Genomic DNA, 27,935 nt, shown 5'->3' with positions numbered 1-27,935 from the left:
GAGCCGCCAGCCGAACGGCGGCTATTGCATAAAACGTGTTTTTTGTTGTGTAACATGGCATATAGTGTCGTACACAACGGAAACATTGTTTAGAAAGAAAATGGCGCCGAAAGTTGTCGCCTGGTCTGGCTACTTCCTTTATCAATAGTTTTCCTTTGGTGTTGCAATTTTACATTCATTTGAGTTCGATATATTGTTCGTTGATGGAGCTACATTTGTGACAACAAAGAGCATTTATTTTTGGTGTGGAATTTCAGTGCAGCGTGCTGTCGTACGAGAGCTTTCTATGTTCGATGTACGATATGCGATGTAAGTTCCTGCTTGATATTGGATTCCAAGGTCTTCCTGCAGCGTGAGTAAGACTACAAGCGACTAAAACCAAGATTAAGTGGACCTGATGGCCACAGGTAGCTATAGATAATTTTGTAATGGAAAAGAGGGGTTTTAGGGTACATAGACTTAACGGAAGCTTGCCAAATAAACCTCAGCTTAAATCATACTCAAATGTAAGTTAATTAAACTCTAAAAGCATTTGCTTGTAAATACAGGGTGGTTTGACTGGTTTCAAATATTGACTTACCGCATTGATATTGTCTACGTCCGTGACCTTCAACTGCCGTTTCATTGTTTTCGTTTGATCTGGTGAATTTTGCACCTGCATAAAGAGCAAGGAAGTAAGTGTTGCCTATCGCTCTGCCCATTTTAGAAGGATTGCATGATATTTCACAGTTATTATAATGTACCAATCAATTTGAAACCTTAACCTCTCCACCTAGGGCAAAGTGTACTCCAAACTTTTAAAGGGTGGTAACAAAAAAAGCAAACTTGGCCTGACCTGTACAACGCATAAAGTTTCAAACTGAATTTACAGCATTATTGTACTGTTTTATTTTAATCTCAGTTGAAGCACCGGGATCAGGCAAAAAGAAGAAACATAGGAGAGCCAAGTCAAACTTGGAGTCTCAGGTTTGTAGCTGGTATTGCGTCTGGACAACAGTGAAATGGTATATATGTAGGGTGGGGTGGGTACCAACCTGTACCATTGCATGGTTTATATGACTGCACAGGAACCCTGCCCTACAGTCACCTCATTATCACGGCCACTTTTTTTGTCCTGACAAAACGCCCATACATTTTCTTATAAGAAAATTCTGTTAATACGAACTCTTTGTTAATACCTCCACCGGCCACTGAAATTTGCCCTGTTTATATGGCCACACAAACCAAGTATGATCATCTTTCCATTGTTTATATTGTATGTACTGATTGAAGTTTTTTTTTTTTTTAAATTATATCTGCCGTCCTGATGCTTTTTGAAGAACAGTTGCAATATTTGTAATATACACCTGTTAAGACACCACTCAGTTTAGACCAATCATGAAATTTGATCCTACCCTGTTAATATGGTCACCCCAGAGTTATACAGCCAAATTTTCATGGCCTGTTGGTGACCATGTTAACTTGGCTCCACTGTATTTTATTTTTTTGTTGTCTCGTTACATGTAGCTGGGTTAAACTACGTGGAATTTCATTGTTGTTAATTACATGTAACTGTATATGTAACATTTTAGAGTGTGTATGAGATGGCATGACTCATGCCTTAGTCTCCTGGATCAGATTGTATAATACAGAAAACTGTAACAGTCCCATGGCTGTGAGAATGACACTGTTGTAGGGGCGGATTTAGGCAGAGGGTGCAGGGAGTGTATATCACCCTCTGAGATGACATGCGGCCTTCTAAATATAACTGGTATTCTGCAAAAAAATAAAAAACTCAGTTTTTCCATTCCTTAGCGGTGCAGGTCCTCCTAAGAAAAATCCTGGATCTGCCCCTGTGCTGTACATAACTGTATTATTATGACCAGTTGTTTTCATTGAATAGCTATGTATCATAATTGGGTATTGTCACTAGTGTTGTTTTTTCAGCATTCAAAAACTTAAAAATACAAATTAAACTGTTAAAGTTGTTTTTGAGTCTCTTTTAAAGTGTCAAGGTCATCAATAATAATTATTGCTGGTAGAATGTCTTCCCACAAAATTGTGAATGACTTTATCATTATGTCATCTGATCTCTTTCTCGCATGTTACATTATATGACACTATGCAGTGGCTGAAATGGAATTAAACCTACCGTAATTATAATTTATAATTTACAATTTACAATTTTTCCTCAAAATGACTTGTGGGTACATTTTTTTTACATGTAGGGTGATATAGCTGGATCAACAGATCAGTGTAAGTGCATGACTGTATGATTGAATGAGACAATCTATGTACTGATTCAAGGATTTTTTTTGGTGCTTAAAAAGTTTTCCTTGCCTGTGAATATCAATTAAAACCCTACATGTAGTTATTAGATTAGACACTTGAAATCCCCTGCATGATTGATAAATTACTTGTCAGTGGATATGTTATTACATGTAGCTTTAATTAAAATTTTGTGTACTCTTCTGCATTTTTGGTCAGTGATATCTGAGGAGAGCTCCAGAGTGTTGAGGGCACGTCAGCAGACTCAAGCCAGGTTTGAATCATTTCTTCAAGATGCAGTGGCTGAAGAAAGGTGTGAAAAAAAGTTCCTGTGATGTTTGTAAATTAGTGCTCAGCCTTAAATTTCCAACCTATGTGTTCATTTAAGATCTAATATTGAAAGTGCATTGGGCAATTGATAACTAGGGTGCCAGCTATCTATTAGAAGAAATAGCACAGAGTTCTGAAAGTAGTGACTCCCTGAATAACAACACAAGAATTTGTATTTTAATTTTGCAACTGAAGGAGAGAATCGTTACATTTTTTATGTCCATTTACTCTTAGTTCACAGGAAGCAAGGAAAAAGAAGAAAAAGAAGAGAACTCACACAAGTGATGCAGTGGTAAGATCCTTTATTAAATAAATGAAATTAAAGAGCATACCATTAAAGGCAGATTTGATGCTTGAAACAACTGCGCCTCCTTGCATACATGTATGACTAGCTACCTGTTGAATTCCTCTGTTTCAATTAGCTACAGTTCTACATATGGGATGCTCAGTAGGCAAATTAGTATGTATTTCCACGATAAGAACTATTTAAGATAATGGAATTCAAAATGGTCACCATATCAGTAAAAAGGTCTATTGTATCCCCACAGTGCAGAACGACATTTGAATGCTGCTGACCATCTTCAGCTCAAGTCTAACAAATGAGTTATACAGTCAACTTTATGTTTGATATTTATGATCAATGTTCTACCTATACTGAGTTAATCAGCTGGTTTTAATAGTTGTAAAATTAGTATTAAATATTAATGATACCATACTTTTATTTGATAGTGTCAATTCAAAATACTTGTAAACTGAATTCAATTCAATTCATCTGAAAAATGATACTTTTTTGTTTGTCAGCTTGAGACCATTAAGTCAGGAAGTCCTATTGCTAAAGCCACCTCACGATCAGAGGAAAATCTTCTTCAAGCAAACTTGTACAAAGAGGGTAAGTGTTACTGACTAAATAGCAACGCTAAAGTAAAAAGTGGAAATTTATTTTCTTCTCCAATATTATTTTTAAGATGATGCCACTCGAGATGGAAAAGAAAATAAACAGAGCTATAAAGAACTTTTGGACGGTTCCTTAACAGAGCCAGCCAGCCAGGACTCTGAGCAGACAGACCGTAAGACTCCAAAAAAGTCAAGGCAAAAAAAGACAAGAACTTTGACAAGGTGCAGTTTTATGGAATATTGTTAACTATAGAGTAGAAATAAAGAGGGAAGAGGAGATGTTTTGATAATGTGGGCAAGAAGCTAAAATTTTGAGGTTGAGGTGAAATTGTCTGTTCATCTGTCTGTATGTTTGTCTGTCTGTCATTCAACCAGTCAGTCAGTCCATCAGTTCATCTGTGAATAATTTATCTGTCCATCAGTCACTCTGTCTGTCTGTCTGTCTGTCTGTCTGTCTGTCTGTCTGTCTGTCTGTCTGTTGATTGATCCATCCACTTCATCTATCCAGACATCTATCCACCCATAAGTTTGTCTGTCCATCGAAATGTTTATTAATAACTTGTTATTTTTGTTACGGTATCACTCAACTGACAGAAAAGAAACAGTACAAAGCCGCTTAATGGAGGTGTCTTCTGAATAGGGGTTAGTTATAAGGGGAAATATAAGACATTAATTTTGGGACCAGGCCAGCTAAGTGTTTGCTTAATAGAGGGTGTCCACTTAATTAGGGGTCCGCTTAATAGAGGTTTCACTGTATTTACAATTGCTCTCCATGACATTTTAGTGAACAGGGCACTCCAGATGAGTCCACAGAAAAGCCAAGAAGAAGGAAAAAACCAAAAACACCAGAACCAGGTATTGATGGAGAAACTGCGAGAGAAAATCTTGGTTATGACAATGAAGGTGCCTTGGATGGGGAAGATGTGAGTAGCCATCATGTAACATTTGTCGAATGAACAAGTGCACATACAAATATTGTAACTCTTGATATTGTGTGTTGTTACCATTTGCTACTAATAGTTACATGTAACTTACATGGGTTCACCACCCAATGCATGTGACTTTTTGTTGTGTCACAACCATCAACTAAATTTGCTATTAATTTACCTTAGTTCTACTGCCTGACTCAAATTAGTAACAAGACTTATCAAAATGAAATCTAAACTTATGATTTGCTTTACATCCCAGTGGTGTAAAATAGAAAATATGTTTATAGTTCAATATCTCAGTATGTACAATTTTGGTGGTATTTTTGTTTTATGTACTACATTACAACATACATGTATTACTAAACACAAGAACACAGGAAAATACCAAATTGTGCTAAGGGTAAATTGAACCTCAACATATTAATTATGATGTAGAGAAACAAGTTTCTGCAGTATTATAATAATATAAACCTGAGTAAAGTTTTATGAATAAGATTACAGCTATAAAATTTCAGTTCTCATACTTTAGACAGGAAGCTAGTTGAAGGAAGTACTTCTTCCAGTGTTGCACTCGGTGATAGACATTTTTTAAGGTCTTTTGTAATCCAATCTGTTTTTCTGTTCTAAATTTTTGGTGGCTGCTTCTGTCCACCTTCATCAGAGCTACAATGTCAAAGGTCTGTTATTGCTTGCATTACAAGTCTGTGCACTGTCATTTTTAATCATTGATTTTGATTTTACAAAATTATTATATTAAATATGAAATTAAAGTAAACCATTTTGGGGATGTTTAGGCTTTGATGAAGAATTTTGTGCCCCCTACCCCTTGCTGTATTCCCCATTCCTTTACAGGTACCTCTGACTACCAAATTCTAATTACATGTAGCTATTTATCATTTGGTGTCCCTCAGCCTGCTAAACCACCTTCAGTAACACCCAAGAAAAAAGGAGGAAGAGCTCGAAGAAGACTTCATGGTACATGTATATACATCTTTTCTTTTTCACTGAATGTCCAGCAACATACCAGCTGTTCTGGATCTGTTTCTTTTGTATTTACATGTAAATTAGTTCTTGGGGTGATCTGCATCATCTGCAAATTTCTTTATGATAGGCCCAACAAAACAATAGATAAAGAATAAAACCAATGTCCCAAGCTCTAAGAACAAAAGAGCTGCCAAATAACAAGAGTTAATGAAAATATAGAATTTTAAGTGGTGCAGACCACCCTTGGTTCTTAACCGAGCATAATATTTTAACATGCCTGGACAACAACAACTTTCACTCCAACAGCTGAATGGGCAACAGTTTAATCAATCGGCTCCTAAACATACAGCTTACTCAAACGCAACAATTCTACTCGATCGTACGTATTAGCTTGTGCACCTTAGCTTGTGAAATCACTACTTAAACATCAGTATCGTTGCAATACATGTATGTCATTTAAGCTTCTTTTTGGAATTTTTAGACCCTGAAGCTGATGATGGGTCATTGACAGTTGTAAAGAAAAGAGCTGATGATGGTTATATTCTCTCTGTTACTGTCCATCGTGCTGATAACCTTAAACCAGACCTTTGTATATCACACCCTATGGTGAGAGTTCATGTGGTCGACATGGAAACAGGGCAGTATGTCAAGAAATCTGACCGGTAAATATTGGAATTAATTTTTATCTGGAAGGTTTCTTTTTAAGAACTAGCAAAAGTTATGGATGCAGCCACTTATCTATCTCACTTTTTATCAGGAAGGTTTCTGTACATGGTTTTGAAAGATGTTAGGGTACATGTGACCTTTATCTTAGTTATACATGTACATAACTTGTTAGAAAGTTCATAACTGAGTTTAAGAGAACTAGAAAGCTTTGAGCCTGTGTTCATAGACTTTGATGTTCTATCATACTGCTACAGTATTAGTAATATCATCATTACTATAATGTTAAATTCTTTAGTATGCATGTCAATATCTAACAACAAGTTAGAAGTACCCCAAGTTTCAAATTTACAGCACAGAACATTTAGATTCTTGGTATAAATGACCATTCAGAGAGTGTTGTACTTTTTCAACTTTGGTACAAGTTCATAAAATGTAATTTGTATGTAATAATTACACTTGTAGTGCTCGCAGTGTGACGTCTTACTATGAAAGTGAAAGTGACACTCCTGTTGATTTCATCATGCCTATGATGACACAACCATATGATTTCAAGAAGTACAAGTAAGTCTTCTGGAGTAGTTAATTTGCATCAGTAGTGTTTGTTCTGGTTGGGCCAATAGACCAATTATTTCAATATATTAAAATTCAGCCTAAAATAATAGACCTCAGTGCAAGGCTCTGGGGAATAACTACAGTGTTTGTGGGGCTTATTCCCCAGAGCCTCGTGCTGAGGTCTATTGTGTTAGGCTGAATTTTAATATATTAAAATTGGTCTATTAGCAGGCTTTTAGCCAGAATTTGAAGAGTGGCTGTCCAAAATGTACTATCGGGCCTGCTCAAATGAGCAGTTTATAAGGCAACATATGAAAAATGAAATAATTTTCTGTAGAAAGTGGCCATCCACAGGACACCTGGACAGCCATCTGTCTAAAAGCCTGTCTATTACCCTGGTTCCTAACAAGTCTTGCCAAGGGCCAATTGTTCTGAGGACGACAAGAGTTGGGTTGAGTTTGCAGGTGTTTCTAGCTATTTGGGGTTTAAGAAATCAGAGAATAATTATTACTGACAGTGTTAAGTGAAGCAAATCCAAAGGAAATGACTTTTGGTTTGAGTCATTGGGAGGTCCAAGAAATTGAGATATTGAAAAGCTGGGAAGATGCTACATTGTAGGCCAAGATTTGAACATCATGATCCAATCTGTAGTGTAGTGCAAGGAGTTCCCAATGATGTGGTCTGGCCCCTTGTCTCACGGGTTGGTGCTTCACATACGGTTAACCTCATTGCACCTTTCTCCCCTTGGACAGAATTGGTATATCTATTGTCTTATCTGTCTGAGTGTTGTTTGTGTATTACAGAGTAACCATGGCCTTCTTATTGTGATATGTTGCCAGGTCATTGATGCCATCTTGGGAAGAAGTTCTTTTGTTCAATGAAATATTCTCATATTTCCTCAGTCGTCAGGAATCAGACCCGAAGGTTATAATGTTCTTTGAGGTCAGAGTCAGTAGATGATCTATAATTTAGCCTTGAACATCTTTGTTTACTTTGACATCCAACTGAAGTTATCTCACTTTTACATAATTTGGGCATTGAAATTTCCTGCCATTCTCAAAGGTGGTAGACTTCCTGAGCATGACAGCTGCCAAAAGAAGAAAAGGTCCTCCGACAAGCGATAAAGGCTGGTATCAGGTTGCATGGGCCTTTCTAAAAGTGAGTACACGCATATATAAGTAAATAATTTACAATATTTAGCAAGGAAGCCACATCAGCCTTAGCTGGTTTTCATGCAGGTCCATTATCCTGGTTGAGTTGGTATTTGGAGATGTTAGTTTTTGTTGAGGGAGGAAAACCAGGGTACTTGTACCTGGAGAGAAACCCTCAGTGGAAGACAAGAACCAGCAACAAACTCAACCTGTAAACGCACTGGGCTGGAATCAAACCAAGACCACATTGGTGAGAGTCGAAAAGTCTCACCACTGTGCCATCCATCCATACTCCCAGGTTTCCTTCATTCATGATAAGGTTTTGTAGAACCCTTGTGACTGGTCAGGAGTAATTTCTGTGATTTAAACAGCTTTCAATCAAGTGTTCTAAGACCAACCTAATATTAATAATCACAGTGGCTAAGTACGTCTTCTGCAGCAAATTTAAATTAAATTAAAACTATACAAATGTAAGCTAATGATGTTTTGGAGCAAATTCATATAACTAGTCTACCATGTATGGGAAAACTGGTGGGTGCAAAACTAATAATTGCAGAGTGTATTAAGGGAAAATCAGTCAAAAGCAGTTCTAGATTATGGTAAATTCTCAAATTTAAAAAAAGCATCTTGTGCTCTAGACTTGTAAATATAACTAAATGGTGCTAGGTAAATGTGAAGGATAACCATTGTTAAGAAATCAGTGTCAGTGAAATCTTCCCTGAAGTCACAATTCTCCAATTTCAGAAGACCCAATATGAGGTACTTGTGATCACTTCCATTACAATAAACAGTTGTGTCAAACTGAGCAGTTCCTTCACTTACAAGGTTTTTAAGTTCCCTGGGCAAGCTAAGTCTGCCTCTTTGCACAAAACCTCATCAAAACTTAAAAAAACTTAATTCCCTTTAAAAAAAAAGCTTAATTACCAAGAGTGATTCTGCTTAATGCAGGTGATGGAAAACTGGGACATGTCATCTTGATGCAGCAACAAACTTCAAAGTTGATATAACAGATTAAAGCAGTCAGAGCATTAAGTTTTGATTCACCTCTAGCCTTGATCTTCACACCTGTAACAAACTTGGTACTATTGGGTGAATTGTATCAACTAAAGGCAAATTCACTCATAACATCAAGGGCCCATGACAGCCCTGGAAGTAGACTAGAAGTGAGAATCAATATTTTCAGCACAGATTCTGAACTGAAAGGGTGATTTTTACCACTTCTCAGGTCGTTGGCGGGAATGGCACCCCTAACACTGATAAAAAGGTCCGTCTTCAGCTGTTCCAGCCTCCCAAGCCCACAATCAGATCAAACAACATGGTAGAGGTACATGTAGTTAAATAAGTAATACTTTTTACACTGGAAAATGTTTGTAAATGAGGAGGAAATGTTTCCTTGCAAAGGAGACAAAAGCAATGATGTATGAAAATGCCTCCTTTTGTAAAGGAGGCATATTTTTACATCATTGTTTTCAGTTTTGAAAGGATAAATTTGAATTGAGCTGTGAAAAGTACAAACTATGATGCTGGAGAGAGGTAAAATACTTGTAACAATAATAGTGTAACTAAAGTTGAAAGCACTTTGGGGTATTGGTTTGAATGTGCAAGATGCAGTGGCCAAATGGTTAACCCCTACTACTTCAGATTGAGTGGTCCAGATTGAAGGTGTGGCCTTCACAATTCAGGTGTTTTGTCCTTGAAGAAGATAGGATACTCTCAGAGTATCCTCCTACCAGCGATGTGATTGCCAGGGTTTTCATTAAGGGCCGGGCATCGGGCAAATTGACCAGTTGTAAGGATGGTTTTGCCCGCCTGGTTTGACCATCTACATGTAGAGGAAAGTTTTTGTTATAAAGAAGGTCAGTTCAAAAAGTTCTTCCCACCTGTGAAAACCAGTTACCCTCCTACTGAAAATTTTACTAAAACCCCTGGGTTAAACACACCCTGAAAAAATACTGTGGGGAGGGGTTCCCAACCAGGGAAGAACCAATCACAATATCCTTACAGTAGTTGCCTCATGCCACAGAGACCCATGTTAAGATCCAGTAGCCACAACGTTTGTGAAGACTTACCTATTGGCTTGTGGTTATAGGTTTATCAGTGGTGGAAGCAAACCAAGCGAGTTCCTTACCCATCAACTCTTTATGTGACATTAAAAGGAGTCCAGCCCCCTAAGGTTATTGGTCCTAGTTTACGGTCCATGTTTGCCATACAACAGGTTTGATTATATTTATTATTTATTGTTGGATTTTTCCCCCTAATGGCGAAAATAATCACAAATTAACACAACTAACTCAAATTAAAAAACACTTACAACGTAATCAAAACTGCAATGCTATATTAGGGACAGGGATTTTTGTAAGAGGGAATTATTTGTAAGAGAATAGTTGAAGGTGTTTTATTTTTAATACATTTGATGTACTATGAATGTTACAGAATATGTAATCATATAACTCTATTAATGACTTGATTTATGAAAATGTGTTAAAAGAAAATCACATTCTTCTATGTGCTATGAGCTATGTGCTTGCATTGGATTTTACAACTCCTACAGGCCCAAAAATTACTCGGACAACGTGGCCTCTCTTCCCTTCATGAAAAAAGAGAAGCAAACAAAAAGGAAGATAAGAGAATGGGAAAAAAAGAATACTGACATTCCTTCAATAAGACTTTTACATCCTCTACATTGAAGATTGACACCAGGGTGAAATTTCTTTAACACAGTTTCTATAAAACCCCCCTAAGAGGGAACAGTAAACCACAGTCATTTTAATAATGTTTGCTGTATCTTTAATCATGTTCACACAAAGAAATATTGCCACCCTTAAGCTTGCTTGTTGAATTGTTGCTATTATTTGTTCTTGCAATAGATCCTCAGCTGGTTTATGCTGTTTGTTCTTTACCCAGCTGAGTGTTATTCTGTCAATATTGTAGGAAAAGGGAAAGGAATCCTTTGAGGAATTTTCTTTGGATGCTGAAAGACGAGCACATGGAATGAGGTGAAATTTAACATCACCAAAAACAATTTCTGCAGTTTACAGATCAGAATAGAAGTTACTGAAACTGCAACAAGCTTCAACAGGGAGCAGATAAATTCTTTTAGTTGTTTACAGTTGTAGTAATAAACTGTTGTTGTTGTTGTAAACTGCTCATTGTAAACCATCTGATTACAAAAAAAAATCACTTTATTAAGTGTTGAAGTTTTTAGCACAACTGTACTAATTGAGGACACTGTCTGAAATAAGCACAGAAATATCATAAATTAAACAGGAAACTTGTAAAAAATATGGGATTACCAAACACAAATCCATCCAGTGGCAGGGAAGAGGATTTGAACCTGGGACCTCTGGATTACAAATCCAGCATTCTAACCACTAGGCTACGCCACCTCCAAGTAAACAGTAAACAGTCATTGTAAATGACAATAATGGATTGTTCTTCATTTAAAGTGATGTTAAACAAAACTGATTTTCCCATAATATTATCGTTAGCACATGGGAACCTTGACCACACTGTGTCATAAAAACATAGAACGTAAAACGTAAAAACATAGAAATGTTCTAAAATCTTCAAAGCTAGCATACACCATTTTGTTTGTACAAGGACAAATATTGCAAAAACGTAGCTTCCTTGTGCCAAATGGACTGTGTTAGGTTCACAAGATATTATGGTAATTATAAGGACACCATCTTTTTTCCTATGGAGGGTTAACAATTTTCATCTTTTTTCTAATTATAACTTCTTAGAGATGGAAAGAGTAACAGTGAACCTACAAACTGGACCAGGCTTCCTGGGCAGGTAAATCGATAGTTTGATTTCAAAGGAAAGTTATTCTCATCTTAATGTAACACTACCATTATGATATTAATTTGTTTTTTACTAAAAAAAAAACGATGTGGCACTTACTGAATTTGTTAACATTTTGATACTGCACCTGTTAGAGAGCAGACAGAATTTTTCTTAAATGAAAACATTCCTAGAAGCTGATATTACAAGGAAATTCAGAACACAATTAAGTAATTACACATTATACAGTATCTCTTTTTCAGGCATGGTGATCTATTTCCTTTTTCTACTGAACATAGGTTTTTTTTCCATTGCATGTAGTTACAGTTTACTTTTTTATCAATATTTCCTTTTTTTATTGTAAATTCAAACAGATGCTTTTAATTCTATTTTTGATGAAGACCATTTATTTTCTTTTTTTACATTCATTTCAGACATATATAATTTACATGACAAATAGTAACTTTGCAAAGTTGTAAAAATTTCTCATTCAAGATTTAATTTCAATGGAATCAGCTTATAAAATATAAAAAACCCCTTGATATCAACAAGCTGTGTAGTATTGTTTGAACTTGTTAGCTTCAAGAGGGTTTCGATCTTCTTTTGCGTTGTTGCTTCTTGATGGCCTCTTTCCCTTGGCTGTAGGTTAATCGCATCCCAAACAAACAGAAAGTATCCCTTGTATCTGGAAAGAGAGGCTGTTTCATCTTGAAGTTCTCTAACAATGGCAGGTACTATACACATTCAAGGAAACTATTTTAATGTCAAAGAATTACATTTCTTAGTATTTCAGCAATGTTTTCCTCCAGATTGAAATCATTTGAAGGACTTTAAGGGTTGCATGTAAAAAGCTCCAAGTCATAGTGACTAATCTGATCATTCTTTAAATCTCTTGTGGGCTTCGTCCACAAGAGATCAGGGAACAAGATGTGACAGACCTCTGTGACAGAACTGTGACAGACCTCTGGATTTTCCTATCAAATTGCCTTGTACTTCCTTCGATGACAGAAGGAGAATTTGGCCTGAGATCAAGAGTAACTTAGGGCCTCTCTCATTGCACCTCTTCATTTATTACAGCATGCCCTTGTAGAGAAGGAATTTATAACATTCAAGCTACCGTAGATGTACATACATGCCGATTTTGTCATGATTGCCGTTCTCTTATCGGCTACACTAGTCACTATCCACTCTGTTATAGTGAGTAGCCTAGCAGTGTGCTGTTGTTAAGAACATGGCGGTTTTCGAAGTTTTGTGAAGAGGATTTAGATAAAGTTTTGAATGACTACATGTAGCTAGTAGATTTACGCTAGAACAATTAGATTTTTCATTCTCGTTTCCTATCGGGTTTTCATCCTCATCAACTATCACGTGACAGAAATCTCAAGCTCATTTATAATCTAGTTGTCAAACATCGTTTCAGTCAGTCATAATTTTTTTGCAACACATTTTTACTCGATTCTTAGGTACCTCGCATGTGGTTGTGCAGACTTGGAGAGTTTTCCCATTCTCATTTACGAGGTAAGTGAAGACAGAAGCCATAGATTGTAAAATGAATTGAAGGAGTCGAGTAGTTAGAGTGCTGGATTTGTCATCTGGAGGTCGCGGAATCCAATACTCCTCCCCGCCACTAAACGGTTACGGTTTGGTGGTTCCAAATTCAACTCCACGATGCTTTGTAAAAGCTGACTTGTCAGTCTTCCACCAGTTGTGATTTTCAACAAGTTCCTGTTCAATTTAAAACATTTGTTTACTTATTGTCAGTGTCCCCACTTAGTACAGCAGTGCTAAACACGTTAACACTTAAATAAAGTGATTTAGTTTATTTATTTTTATTTAAGAACACACAACAAGCAAGTGAAGTAAGACTTCTATTTTCTTATGTTATGAATACTGTGCTAAAGAAGTGCATTTTTCTCCAGATACACTTGTGAATTGTGAAGTCATGTTTTGCATTCATGTCCCAATACCATTTGTACAGGGAAGTTTAACTCTGTCTTGTTCTATATATTGTAGGTCCCTTCATACGAGACTTGTGTACGCCTGCCAGGACATTTCAGTATAATATACGATCTGTGTTGGGCGCCTGATGATTTCGAACTCTTGTCAACCTCTTCTGATGGTACAGTCAGGTGATCCAAAATGTCAATTTTCCTTACTGGTTGTTACACATTTCTTTAATTGACAATTCTAACAATTTAATGGCACGTCAACAAATGCATTTTAAAAAAATTTAGATAAAATTATTTTAAGAGAAAGCCCAATCAGCTTGAGGCTGGTTTTCATGCAAGACCTCTATCCTAGTGTAACTGGAAGTTGGAGATTTGATTTTTGTGGAGGGAGGAATCGTCACTTGTATTTTCTTGGTATACAGACGAGCCTATAGTCTCCTCCGCAGCCGTTATTAGGGTCGTCACGCAACGCTTCTCCCCCACTAACGGGGGGAGAAGCGTTGCGTGACGACTCTAATAACGGCTGCGAAGGAGGCTAACGAGCCTATAACCAGAGAAAAATCCTCGGAGCAAGGCAAGAACCAACAACAAACTCCACCCACGTATGGCACCAGGCCAGAATCGTACCTGGGTCACATTAGAAGGAGGTGTGCACTCTCACCACTGCACTATCCCTGCTCCCCCATAAGTGATTGTATAATCCTCATAGCCTGTCTGTTTGGCAATGTATAAAGTGTTGTAAGCAAATATTTGATGTTTGTCAATATAATGTCAGCATTGTACGGCCTAAAATAAGAAAAACCTGCAATTTATTGACACCTAATTGAACACAGTTTTCAATAACAAGATTCTGTTAAACAATCAACAGATCCTGGGACACAAAGGTTATGATGACGTCATCTACCAAGCTTTATCCTCATCCGTGTTTTGTGTACGCAGCACAGTACCACCCAGGCTCCCCTCATATCATAGTGACAGGGGGATACGATAACCTGATAAGGGTCTGGACCAAACTGAGTGAAGGGCTCAATGGCAAGGTAAGACTGAATACTGGGCAAATAGAGTTATGAAACAAAACAGGAGACCCTTGACAGCAGCGAGAAACGTTTACAGTGGATAGTATTTCGGACAAAATTTCGGACAAAAAAGTGTCCGAAAATAAAACCATACGAAATTTTTAAGCCTTCCAAATATTTACAGTACAATAGAAAACTTTTAAAATCGCTCCAAAGCCGCTAGTCGCTATGGAGCCAACTCTGGTTAAGACACTGCTTGAGTTACGTGCAGTAAAACTATCATTATCACTGATGTTGTTTTAGTCTGAAACGTGTTTTGTAGGTGTAAATTTACTTTCGCTATGTTTCAGCAAAGTGACTGTGTCTGAAATTTTTCCCTGCAATTTGTCCGAAAATCAAACGTTCGATATTTTAGCATCCGAAAGTAAATTTTTAACTTTCGAAATCTTCAAGATAGTGACTTCTGGGATGGAGCAGTCCACGTTCAAAACATGGCTAGTTTCATTGCTCTCACAGCACCTCTCCCAACCCAGTTGTTTTTACGAAATGGTTCCCATCAAATCTAACGCCAGGCCGAGGGATCTTACAATCCCATGCATGGAGGTGTAGAAGTACTCCTGCTCACCTTATGCTTCCGAGACTGGACATAGGCACAGGTCTGATGTGGCACTAGGCTTGAATGCAAACTTTTTTACAAATACAGGTAACAGTAAAGAAAATTACCAAATTCTCAAACCACCATTAAGTAAAATGTTTGGTAGTCGGTAAGGAGAATTGATATTTTGATTATGACTTTGATAATTGGATGAACAAGAAATGTGTTGGCTCCACAGATAATGTTTAATGTTGTTGTTAACAGCTTCTCAGGGAAATTGAAGGACATGACGGTTTCATTAACAGCGTCTGCTTCGATCAAGAAGGTAAGTGGTATTATTTGTAGTGAGTGTACACAGCATTTTTCATTTAACTGCATCTTGTTAGCTCAGTTAGGCACGAGCCTTCAATTAGCCTGCGTTGCAGGCGTTCATTTCTAAAAGAACGCGAAAGGAACAAATGAAACTGCGAGCAAGTGCGAAAAAAGAAGTACCATCCCCTTCCCCTTCTCCTCCGCTTTGGCTCACTTCCTCCCCACTTCTCCCCAATCTTTGCTCATCCCTGCGGGCTCGCTCACTTGCTTGATCTCCCCGCCTGAAAAATGGATAGGAAACGTCTGCTACGCAGGCTAGCCTTCAATGCGAAAGGTTGTGGGTTTGAATCTCAGTGAAACCACCGTTACAGGGTCATACATTAACCGTTAAAATCATGCTGGCTGTGCGTGAAGAACTCCGCTTTAGGCTCTGTACCAGCTCAGATTCAACTTCGTTCCGAGGTTCTCTCATCTTCCTGCCCTCCCGGAGCGGGGAGGGCGAGAAGATGAGGAACCTGGGAACGAGGTTGGCTCAGATGATCGTGTCAAAGCAGTGAGCTAATGATATGAAATAGAAGAGAATATTAAAGAACCCAAAACATTGTTTAAGGTAATTCCCCTGAAATAAAACTGCCAATAGATTTTTGCTCAAACTTTGTCCACTGAATATTTATCATTTGAGAACTTTAATTATAAAATAAAAAAGGGGGTGCCCACGCTCGTTAAGGAGTAGCGAGGCATTAAATATGTCCCATTTTAGCATTATTTAATGCTTATTACAAGAACGCATTCCAAGTTATTGTTAACTCTTTGTGAGCCCAGACTCATGAAAACACGCCTCAAACTACAGTCAATACTTGTGTCGGACACAAATAAAAGTTTGATTTTGACAGACAGCTGAATCCTTGTTAAAATATTGGAACCAAATTGCTTGCCATGGCTATAAAACTGCAAAATTGAAAAGACTACAGTGCAGCTGCTATTTTCCTTATTTATTCAATTTTCAACAATAGATATCAGATCAGTCTTTTCTCACGCAAAGCTAATGATTAGTTGATTAAAATGACATTTTTCAAGTGGCGGAACTCAATATCAAGGCAAATCCGCCATGTTTTCAATGTGCGCGTACACGAACGCGCGCTAATGACGCCATAAATTATGCGCAGTAAGGATGTGCAGTGCAAATGCGAGGAATCACCTTAATGCGCTCCTTTATCGCATAGAAATTCTGGTGTTGTGGTTTGATCGATTCACTCTTTACCATGGGTTGGGTGGGCCGGGGGATTTCATAAAAATGTCTTTACAACCTGACATCCTCCGTCTCATAAAAATGTAAAGCATTTTGAGGCTATTGTATCCGGGTGCTGTATGAGAACTATGATGGTTTTATTTTTTGTTTTTAGGTGTAATTTATTTGATTTTTGTATCGTTAAATGTCTCTCTTTCAAGGCGCGAAGATGGTTTCAGCAGACAGTAAAGGAATTGTTATCGTTTGGAACTCATATATTCATCCTCAAGTGGATACCAAGAGGAAGAGAAAAGGAACTGGCGGTAAGAACAGACTCATTTGAAATAAGAAGTTCAACACTAGCTGAATATGAAGACTCTCAATAAAGTTTCATTCTTTCAAGTTTGCAATATTGCAATCCAATTCCATCCTCGCGGCTGATCTTTCTCACCTCCTTGTGGATTCATGTCGTTTCACTGGTCGAGTATTGTTCTTTAAAATCAAACCACTAGCGTCGAGTTCGCTTAGGAAGTATTATTTTACCCAAAACTTATAATTTATATGAGTTTAAATGCTTGTCCTTTGTCCATCCCAGGCTACGTATATGACTGGACACTGTCTGCAAAAGTAGCTATTGATGAACTTCAGGTGGGTGGCTTTAGTATTAACTTCAGTGAAAAGTGATTGTAAACAGGTTGAACATCTCTGATTCTTCAAGTTTGTTAAAAGTGGGCATACAATGTTTATGGGGAAAACGCACAAGACTCCTGGGGAAGACAATGGATATTCTGAGGAAAACTTTGTTCTCAAGTCTCTCTGGGAAGACGTAATTTTGGAACTCTTAGTGAGGGAAAACAGCTGACACCTAAAAAAAAAACATAGGCACCTGTTGGGAGAAAGACAAGACTCTCAGAAAAACATTACTGATTCTTGGAGAAAACTGTCTTTAAGACTCTCGTAAAAGGCGTTGGAGAATCGTTTGACAACACCCTCAAAAAAACATTCAAGTCTCAGTCGCACTACCTGGTCTTGTTTTCTTTTCCCTAGTGAGTTTTGTTTTCATTCTGCCTAGTAACAGAGCTAATAAAAGGGCTTCTTCCCTAATCACCAGTTGAAAAAGTTTCTTTAAATTCTGGTGATACCTTCCAGGGCAACGTCATCAACTCTCTCAGCCTGCACCCCAATGGACGGAAGCTGCTGGTTCATGTGCGCAACAGCGTGCTGTGCATGCTGGACTTGAGGAGCTATACCGTCATGCAACGGTATCTTGGTGCTTCCAACTTTAAAGAACACATCCGTAGCACTCTCAGCGCATGCGGGTGCTTTGTTATCGCAGGCTCAGAGGATGGCTATGCGTATGTGTGGAACACTGAAACAGGTCAGTCAACTCAAGTTTTATGTGGTCAACTAATACCTGCATAACTGGAAATTTCTTGTTTTCTCATGACTTTTTTTAAATAAGTTCTATAATTTCATTGCACTGGACTAGTCAGGCATGCATTGTCGCTTGCATTCTAAGTATTTGACAGAAGAAGCAATAATAATAGGATGAAGTGTTATGAAGTGTACGCAAAAAAAATTCGAACTTTTTGTTTCGGACGTTTAATTTTCGGACTCTTTTTTATCCCATTTGATTCACTGCTAAAACATACCTTAATAAGTAAATTTACGCCTACAAAACACAAATAAGACTGAAACAACATCTGTGAAAATGATAGTTTTACTCCACCTTCGAAGTCTTACAGATACACCGACAAGAAAATTCTATCAAGTCGCTACGTATCTCAAGGAGTGCCTCAACTAGAGTTTCCTTTAAGAGCTTTGGAGCTACTTCAATGTTTTATACTGTACTGTAAATATCTCGGACGATTTCATTTTCGCACACTTTTTTCTCCGAAATTAAAATCGATTTAAAAAATACAAAATTAACATAAATATGTTTCTACAGTATAATGTCACGAACGGTATCTAGAATGCAATGAAATATGTAAGACTTAGATCTGTGGCCAACGATACATTTTTGGCAACCATGTTTACTGAACTGCCATAATCACGTAGGGCGATTGGTGAACCAATTTATGGGAATTATTTTTGATAAATGTCATTTCAGGTGATCTGGTGTCAGTCTACACGTCTCTTGGTTATCACCATGCTGTGTCAGATGTACAGTTTCACCCGCTTGATCACATTATTGCTTTCTGCTCCTTTGGTGACTCACATCCTATTCTTGTATTCCACTATGATCCCAAAGGTTTGTTGTACTTCTATTCACTAAAATCAGGCCTAGTTCACACAAAAGAGACATAGGAGGCAGCGTGGCCGAGTGGTTAGGGTGCAGGACTTGAAATCTGGAGGTCGCGGGTTCACGTCCCCCTCTGACCACTAAGCTGGTGTTGGTTCTCAGTAGACCGTAGTTCAACTCGGTCATGCTTGTGATAGCCAACTGGTCTGCCTCCCCCCAGTTCGGATTTTCAAGCCTATTATGTTTAGTTGATATATTTTGTTTCTTTCAGTTTAAGTGGCATGCCTGTGAACTAGCCAGGTGTAGCTAAGCGCATTGACCACTATAAACAGAACATTTGAACCACCAACTGTGCCCTGAAAGCAGAACAAAGTTGTTGGAACTTTGGACATCATTTGCCAAACTTGTTGTTCATTTTATTTCTCCAGTGGCTAAAGAAGAAGCTAAGAAACTGATGACTCCTCCAGTGACTCCATCTAAACAACCTACGACGTCACAACAGAACACAGCTACACCTGATGACGTCACCAGGCACGTACAGATAGCTGACGTGGCCGGTGATGTATTACGCATGCGAAAAGTCAAGCAGAAACTGGACTCTGTATTGGTGAGTGTGACTTTAAAGAAGCTCAGTCACGGCATTTTGACTTATTTTGGCCGAGTACAAAATTACCTTTAGATTGAAGGAAACCTGAAAATGCTAGTTTACTAAGATAGAAAAACACCAAGGAGATAATGATAAACTGTACTGGAACAAGGATGGTTAAGGTTGGAGAAGATTAACACGGATTACAAACGACAAACTTGAAAAATTGAGGCTAAACTTTTCAAGATGCGCAAACCGTGACGTAGCTCCTTTAAATACTGCCTTGTCTTCTTTTTTGAGTGGTGTAGTGGGCGCTAATGTTTAGCATGCCGTACTCGGGGTTGAGCAGTCTGGGTTCGAGCCCTGACCTGGGTCACTGTCATGTTTAATGCGGCTAATGCCTCTCATAGTGAACTTAGCAACACTCTTAGTTGCCAATGTGTTAGCCTGCGTAGCATATTGCGTTACGTAGGATAGGGCGAACAAACAATGTAAGTAATTTGGTCGCGCAAAAATTGGGGCGAAAACCACCCTCGCTTCTTCAATAGGGAGTTTTAGCAATGACCACGGGGACGGCGGGGAAGACGGCTTGTAAAAATGTATTAATATTTTACCTTCGAATGTGGCAACTCTGTAAATCTGTTCAGTACCCCTATCGGTCTAAAAACTTGCTCAGGCTAAACATGCACCGACAGCGTTTAATTCCAAAAAACTATACGAAAAATTAGCCATTGTGGTTCACGTTTTCCAAAATACGTAGAACTTGGTCATTTCACGCGGTTGTTTTGCAGAAGACGGCAAAGAAATGTACCAAGAATTATAACGCACGTACACAGCTATTGTTCTGCTCATTAAACCTTTTGTTTGGTGACAGTCCCGTCGCCGTCGCAGTCGTGGTTTGCTAAAACTCCCTACTGTTTTTTTTTTTTCTTTTTTGCTGTCGCAATTTACGCGCGGCCAGAATGCGGAAAAGCTCTGCGTTCAAAAGGAAACGCTACCAATATGCAGTCTCTGTTTCTGATAGCGTGAAAGGCAATGCAGTCTATTTTACCTTTTAACTAGTTTTGGTTTTCCACTTCCATAGATTACTGCACTTTTCAGTGTCAAACTACAAGGAAAGAGGCTTTTCAGGGAGTCATAAATTTTTCGTTATCCAATGCTGTTGACATAATGACGATAACGAACTTTCTGTATCGATATATTGCTTTTGAAATTGAAATAAGCATTGTACAAAAACTACCATATCATTTGCTACTTTCTGTAACAACAGAAATTTTGTTTAGTTGTAACTAGGACACTAAAATCATTATCGTTACAGACGAAGCGTCCGTCACATGAATGCGTGATTTTCAGGGAGGTTTTTGCGCTTTTATTAAACCAATGACCTCCTAATTTCAGGAAACACCAGCTTCATCTGGCTACATGAACACTGCAATGTTGAAAACCCCAGGGGCCGATAACTTCATGTTCCAAACCCCAGGGAGACCCGATAGCGCCGGGTACTCTGGACCCGTGCATACAGGAAAGAGGACTGGTGGCGTTACTTTCCAGTTCCCCGAGAGCTCTGAACGAACATTCAGGCAAGGCATGGGTACTAATGTGAGTCTTTCAACCTGGGGCTCAGACTTCTCTCCAACAGGGTACACAGCGTTCGGTTCAAAGTCGTCACTTCAAAGTCCAACGCCAGGACAGGTGAGACATTATAATTCACTATTTATCTTGTTTGAAAATTTACCCAATGTATGATTATCCTCTCATGCATAGTAACCAGAGTTTATGGAAACGCAGTGACGTTCATTCACCTTTGTCAGTAGACCACCCAAAATTATATACAAATGTGACTTATAGAGCGTTTTTACTCATGAGGCCAGTAGCCTTGCAAATTTATTGGAACAAAAGAAAGTGTTTACATGAGAAAAGAGTTTAACTACCACAGGCTTGGTTAGTGGTACACCACCATGGCCACCGTGAGATCACGTGAAAACGTTTTCTAGTTGGTGTAGGCTAAGTGTCATCTTGTTTTGCTATATTTTAATAAGAATAAGAATTTTTTTGGTTTCTTGTGTAGTTTTGTTTGTTTGGCCCATTTCCTTGTTCCCTTGTTCTTTTGTTTCAAAACGAAGTTAAAAGTAATGACAACACAAAAACTTTTGCTGAAATTGTGAAAATATCCACTGCCCTTAAGAAGGTCAAGTGATATACAATAGGTGAAAAATGATAATCTCATTTGAAATTTTCCCACAGGTTCCCTACGATCCACCGATGTCACCTCATGCCCAGCAGTATTTTGGAGCATCAGGTCGTTTTGAGTCTCTAAGGCTTTTTTCACAGAATAATAGATACGGCAGCCCACAACCAGATATGAGTGTGCCCCAGTCTTATCAAACGTCCGGTAAGTACCTAGGCTCAAAATATAAGTTTTCCTTATTGACTACCATACGTTTGTTCGAATGGTTATTTGGCCCAGCCCAGCGGATACTTCTCACTGCTCACTGAGTCAAATTGAAATGTGGTGTAACATGAACCACTTATATAAACCGTAAGAGGTTTTTCTGGGAAAAAAGGCGTTGGATTTACGAATTGTCCTGTTTCATATCGAAATCTTACACTGTGTTGGAAACCTTTAAACATGTGAAGTAAAGTCTGTACTTGTTACTCTCTTACATTTTTTGTGTAATCATGTCCCATCAAAAACAATAATAAGCTTTAATATACATTGAACTCACTATCTCTTTTCTGATTGGCCGAAAGCGTACAGTGAATTTTCGAAATCAGCGCCTGTGACGTCGTCTAGCTGCAGATTATACAATAATCATGTCAAGGACACTCAAGGTCGCGGGTAATCATATCATGTATGACCGCGGTGCATGATTTCTAAAGGTAATCATGTCAAGTTCGCGCGCTTTGTGTTGCTTGCCGTCAATAAAGAAGCAAAAACATGACTTCCATTTTTTTTCGTTCAATGTATAACAAAACAATTATTAGATTCGGTTTTTGTGATATCCAGAATGATCAACTCTCGGTAAGGGTTATCAGCCTCAGCCTCGGCCTTCAGCTTCGGCTGATAAACCCTACCTCGACCTTGATCATTCTGGATATCACAAAAACCTCATCCAACAATTGTTTAGAAAATTGCCTGCAAATTGTATCCAGTCTCTCTACTACTTAAGAGTCACTGACTGGAAATATCGAGAATGGCTGGCCAGGTTAGAAAAATCGAAAATCCTGAAACTTTGCCTAAAGAACGCTTTTAGGGAGCTACTTTCGAAAATATTATTCCGATTTTCTTAGAATTTAAAGTCTTCGAGAAATTCGCAAAAAACGAAAATATAGCTTTTTGCCTCATTAAATATGCAAAAAATATCTGGAAAATTGACAAAGTTCTCGGTATTCGCATTGAAACAATTTACAAAACTAGAACACGGGGTAAACTTGGCATAAGAGCTTTACTTATCTTCTATCTAACAATAGGAAGTTTTAAATTTTTCAAGCATTTTGAAGGATTCTGTCGATCGTTGAAGAATTGCCTTTGCCTTTGAAAAGCCCCTATGAAAACGGCAAAAATTGCGTAGTTTTACAGTGACTCTTAACGAAAGAAATTTTTTAGAAAAATGTTTATTTATTTATTTTTTTTTGTTTTCAATAGGAATGTCGTGGATGAAGAGGCCTTCAATGAGCTTGAACATTAGTGATTCACCTGGACCCTTGGTTAGATTTTTGTCTGTCTGTCTGTCTGTCTGGTTGTCTGTCCGTCCGTCTGTCTGTCTGTCTGCCTGTTTGTCTTGCTCTCTGTCTTGCTGTTTGCCTGTCCGTCTGTCTGCCTATCCGTCTATCTGTCTGTCTGTCTGTCTGTCTGTCTGTCTGCCTGCCTGTCTTTCTTTCCCTCCCCGTGCGACCAATCTGTTGTTCTTCCAAAACTGTTCATTTAAAATGTGAGATTAGTAGAGGTCCAATCTCGTTCTTTTCTGCACAAGCTTGACAAAACGAGGGACTCTCGAGAGTTCGTTACAGGCTCGAATTTGATTGGTTTCAAATACAATTTAAATGAGCGGAAGAAAAACAATAGCGACTCGATTGAGCATATCTTATCCACAGACGAAGACTTTTGGTACGAGGTTGGTAGTGGTCATTATCAAACCTGTCCTCTGCTCCTTAATTCTGCATTCTCTTCGCGTAATTTTTAGGAGATAAGAAATAGAAACTGCTCACAGTGTTCTAAAAGTGTTAATGTGCTTGATTGTCTTTATGAACAGAGTGTGTCACAGCTCGGCGGCAGTGCTAAACCCAAGTTTACATTTAGTGATTCCCCAACAGCACATCTGTTGCAGCAGGAGCCGCAGCCCAGAAAAAAGGTTCATTATAAATATTAGATCATTCTGCCCTTTTTAACCCTGAATCCTAACGACTGCTTTCTTTCTTTATTTTTTGTTTCTTTTATATATTTTTTTTGTGACCCTATTTTTGATTCCTTCATGCCTACTATGGCTGACTATGATGTAAACGGACTTGGTAGATATACCATATTTTCACATAAAGGGTTTGTAGCCAGACTTCCATACAGTTGTAAGTCACTAATTTTATTATATGGCTAGCTCCGTGAGCGGGCAAGATGAACCAAATCCTGCGTTGTGATTGGCTAACCAACTTGGCATGAGAGCGCAATCCTGCCCGTTCGGGATTACCCGCTTTGTCCCGCAAGAAAAGAGTGTTCTTTTTTATATAATAAATCCTTTATTGACCAAGCTTGTTCGGTCAAGCTTAAAGATGGCTCGATATTGGCCAATATCCAACCATCTTGACCTCTCTTTCTGTCAATAACCCATATATTTTGCCTTGTAGGTTATAGCCATGCATCCTTATGACGCCAACAGGGCGGATGAGCTGACCATTCAACCTGGTGATGTCATCAGCGTCCTTTACATTGACAATGAAAACTGGTGGATGGGTGAACTGGCTGATGGCAGGCAGGGTTACTTTCCATCCAATTATGTCGTGGACCAAGGTGAGATTTATGCCTCATGGTCTTGGCTTGATCTCTAAACGTCTTGTGCCTTGTACAAACGCACTTTTCGCTTGATTCCAAACATGACTTCCCCGCAGGTTGTCGAAACGTCAGTCACTACCAGCAACTCTTTTTAGAACTACTCTCGCCGGGATTGTCAAACTGTACCAAACCCTGTCCAAAATAGAAAGATATCTTCCCTAGAGAGGTGTCCGCTTGAGAGATTTAGAGACGTTTTTGTCTTACTGAGGTATTTTTGCGTTATAGAGGCGTGTGCCTTGATATTTTTTATCCTTGAGGGAAAGCTAGTTATTAGGAATGAAATATTACTTCGTCCTTTTGGATTTGTCCATTTTTAAAAGACATCTATTTTCAGTTACTCTCTTTGTAAATGATTTTTTATACTGTCAAAGTACACGATAGGATCCTTCGAGGAACTCAATTTTTCAAATGCTTACCCACTAGCCTTTATTTGGCGAGTGTGTTAATTAACAATTGGACCCGTAGCCCGCAAGGGCTACGGGTCAATAACCCATGAGGCGAAGCTGAATGGGCTGTTTACCCGTGGCCGTTGAGGGCGAAGGGTCTAATTGTTTTAGTATCACCCAACTAGTCGGACAGAAAAGGTAATAATAAAGTTAGCAAATGCAAGTTGAAGAAATATTTATTTGGGAATAAAACGAAAGAAAGCGTCACGCTCGATTGCGCCAACGTCGCTACTCGAGGACTATTACCAATAGTCCCCTAGTAGCGTAGCCAATTAAAATGCAGGATTTGCATTAGTCCACCAGTTGGGTGATACTAATATACATTTAGTTGACGGTTACAAGTGTAGAATTCATGAAAAAAAAGACATACCACTAAAAGGAATGATTTACCATTTAAATTCCATGCTCCCAAAAAGACTTTTGCATACCAGAATCTTTGTAACACCACCGATATATATTGGAATGCCAACCTTAGTTTGTCTGTAGCAGATAAGGTAAACGTAAAGGTAAAGTTTGCATACGAGTCAAGTGGTCCACCAGGTCGGAGTTTATCCCGGTTTCTGTAGCATAAAGCGACTAGGAGTATTTCTACTCCCCTCTGGATGGGATGCTAGTCCATCGCAGGGTTACCCCCAGTATTACGTTCGCCGGTACCCATTTATACACCTGGGTGTAGAGAGGCACTGTGACAGTAATGTGTCTTGCTCAAGAACACAACACAATGTCTTGACCAGGGCTCGAACCCTGACCGCTCAATTCGTAGACGAGCGCACTAACCATGAGGCCACCATGCCTCTCCAAAAAGACGCACCACTAAAAGGAGTGAATTACTATTTGATTCCACTCCCCAAAAAGAATTGCGTACCAGAATCTGTGTGACACCATCGAAATACAATGGCCTGGTAATCTTAGTTTTGTCTGTAGGAGATAAACTGGGTATTTTTTGTCGGTATTTTCTCGATTTTTTCAGGCGACCTTGAATCTGAAGGTGATTTACAGGAGACCACTGTGCCGAGTGCCACAAGTATGGCCAAACAGGAACCAAAGGTCAACACGCAGGTCAGTAGAGAACAGTCATAACAACTACAACAATGGTTTTTTATTGTAAAACCTGAAATTTCTGTAAGGGAAAGATGATGAGGGTAAGCAAATCAGGTGAAATAGTCTTGATGAAATAGCTATACAGGGCTATAACTATCAGTTAGCTACACATAATACAATACTACAATATTAAACCAAATCTCAGCAGAAATGAGCAAAAAACTCATATATAAGTAGGGCTCAAAATTAACTTTTTCGTTCGGGAGCCAGCTGGCGACTAAGCTCTTTAAAGTGTCAAATATTTCGTGCAAACTAGGCATTTCAGACTAAGCCCTTCTCAGTATGTTTCAACTTACTGAAGAAGGGTTAAGCCGGAAACGCTTAGTTTATACGAACTGTTTGACTCCTTAAAGAGCTTTTTTAGCTTTTTGTTACCTTAAAGACGAAGCTGTTTGGCTTAACACAGTGCCTGGCATACCACAGCAGTACCTTTATTTTGCAGTGCCATTGACTCTTCGTATTTGTAACTGTTTTCAGATGACGGCAGTTATCAGCAAGTCTGGTGATCTGAAGATTGTATCAGGACCCGAGGACAGCAGCGATGCAGAAAGCAAACTCAACACAACGTAAGGAGTATAGAGCACTCTCCTCACTCCGTCCCCCCCCCCCCCCCCCCAACCCCATCCCACCCCTGTTCATTTCGGAAACTACTTTTTCATACACGTTTCAGTCTGGGCCCAAGGGTGATCAACACTTATTTTCTCCTGACCATATAAGTACGTTGTCAATGAAACAGGTGATGAGAATAACGAACATCATCAACAAGCTGTTGTCTTAATTTACCACCAAATTCCCAGAACTTAAGTCCAACTAAATGTGAATCTCATTTAGGAGAATTTGGGAATGGAAGCTTAATGGTTAGCTACTGGTTTGTATGCTGGACCTTGGATCGAGCTGTCCAGGTTTGAGCCCTGACCAGGGTCATTGTGTGGCTGTTCTTGGGCAAGACACTTTCCCTTTCTCCTTCTAGAAGTATATTCGGGTGCTGCCAAATTTTTAGGTTTGACTGATAGAATACTCGGAAGAAAGCTATGTTGCGATCTCGTTTCCAGGGTCCTCTTCTTTGCGTCTCCGGGAGCGAGAGAGGACGGGATTGAGAGGACCCTGGGAACGAGGTTGGCTATGAGATACTAAGCAATATTGGTATCCGCCTCTTGCTACCAAATATGGAGTTAGGCGGCAAGAGCCATAAGGTGAGCTGGTTGTACTTAAAGGGCTTTACTTTCCTGTTTTAGAGCTCGTCACAGAAGAAGACATAGAGAAAAAGAAAAACAGCAGAAATCCGAAGAAACACCAGAGAAAAAGGTTTCACCGAGGAGAGCAAAGAAGAGATGACACAAAATTTATTTTGACACCTAATAAGTATGGTGAATTTTCTCCCCGAAAGAATTTGCTTCTTGCAACTGAGCAAACAAGCTGTGACAGCTCTCATGGTTCCAAAATTTAAATCAATGAAATTAAATTTTAAACCTTTATTTTAATGCCTGTTTAGTTCAGTTTTTTAATTTTTGTCCGTAAAGGAAGCTTTAAATTGTTTTATGCTATAAAGTGAATCTTCATCCTCTAACCTGTTGTGAATTACTTTTTTCAAGTTTGTGGCAATTCATTACAGATTACAAAATAAATGTTTAATGTGTATTTGGTTTTCTCCGTAAAGCAAGCTTTTAACTGTTTCATGCTATAAAGTGAATTTTCATTCGGCAAGCTGTTGTAAATGAATTTTTTATCAAACTCATAGATCCATTACAAATTATAAAATAAATTTTTAATGTGTATTTGGTAAGCTAGGATAAAAAATAAAACAAAATATTTTGTAATGAGTGAATTTGTTGTAACCTGCATTTGCTTTAGCTTGCAAGCAAGCTTATGCTTGTGATCAT

At 38.5% G+C, this 27,935-nt stretch overlaps 1 protein-coding gene across 1 annotated transcript; it reads left to right on the top strand.

The window, feature by feature from the left end:
* Positions 1 to 5: 5 nt before the first annotated feature.
* On the top strand, positions 6 to 27,880 carry LOC110045509 (jouberin-like). Its single transcript, XM_089280615.1, has 35 exons — positions 6 to 407; positions 902 to 966; positions 2,208 to 2,235; positions 2,467 to 2,560; positions 2,812 to 2,869; positions 3,379 to 3,466; positions 3,543 to 3,693; positions 4,256 to 4,394; positions 5,312 to 5,375; positions 5,866 to 6,046; positions 6,513 to 6,611; positions 7,442 to 7,544; positions 7,665 to 7,760; positions 8,979 to 9,077; positions 9,843 to 9,968; positions 10,685 to 10,749; positions 11,497 to 11,548; positions 12,182 to 12,267; positions 13,000 to 13,054; positions 13,550 to 13,665; positions 14,354 to 14,522; positions 15,361 to 15,421; positions 16,858 to 16,959; positions 17,232 to 17,284; positions 17,786 to 18,014; positions 18,747 to 18,887; positions 19,307 to 19,485; positions 20,863 to 21,156; positions 21,709 to 21,856; positions 23,111 to 23,172; positions 23,718 to 23,816; positions 24,304 to 24,466; positions 25,925 to 26,013; positions 26,533 to 26,621; positions 27,291 to 27,880. The coding sequence occupies exons 1-35, from the start codon at positions 398 to 400 to the stop codon at positions 27,388 to 27,390; spliced, it is 3,753 nt and encodes a 1,250-aa protein (XP_089136741.1). The 5' UTR covers positions 6 to 397; the 3' UTR covers positions 27,391 to 27,880.
* The last annotated feature ends 55 nt before the right edge of the window (positions 27,881 to 27,935 follow it).

This window comes from Orbicella faveolata, unplaced genomic scaffold (genome assembly GCF_042242905.1).
Source record: "Orbicella faveolata isolate gen_17 unplaced genomic scaffold, um_ofav_v1 contig_47, whole genome shotgun sequence".
In the NCBI taxonomy this organism is placed as follows: Eukaryota; Metazoa; Cnidaria; class Anthozoa; order Scleractinia; family Merulinidae; genus Orbicella; species Orbicella faveolata.
The sequence above is the reverse complement of the archived record's forward strand: the minus strand, read 5'-3'. Positions and strand labels throughout refer to the sequence as shown.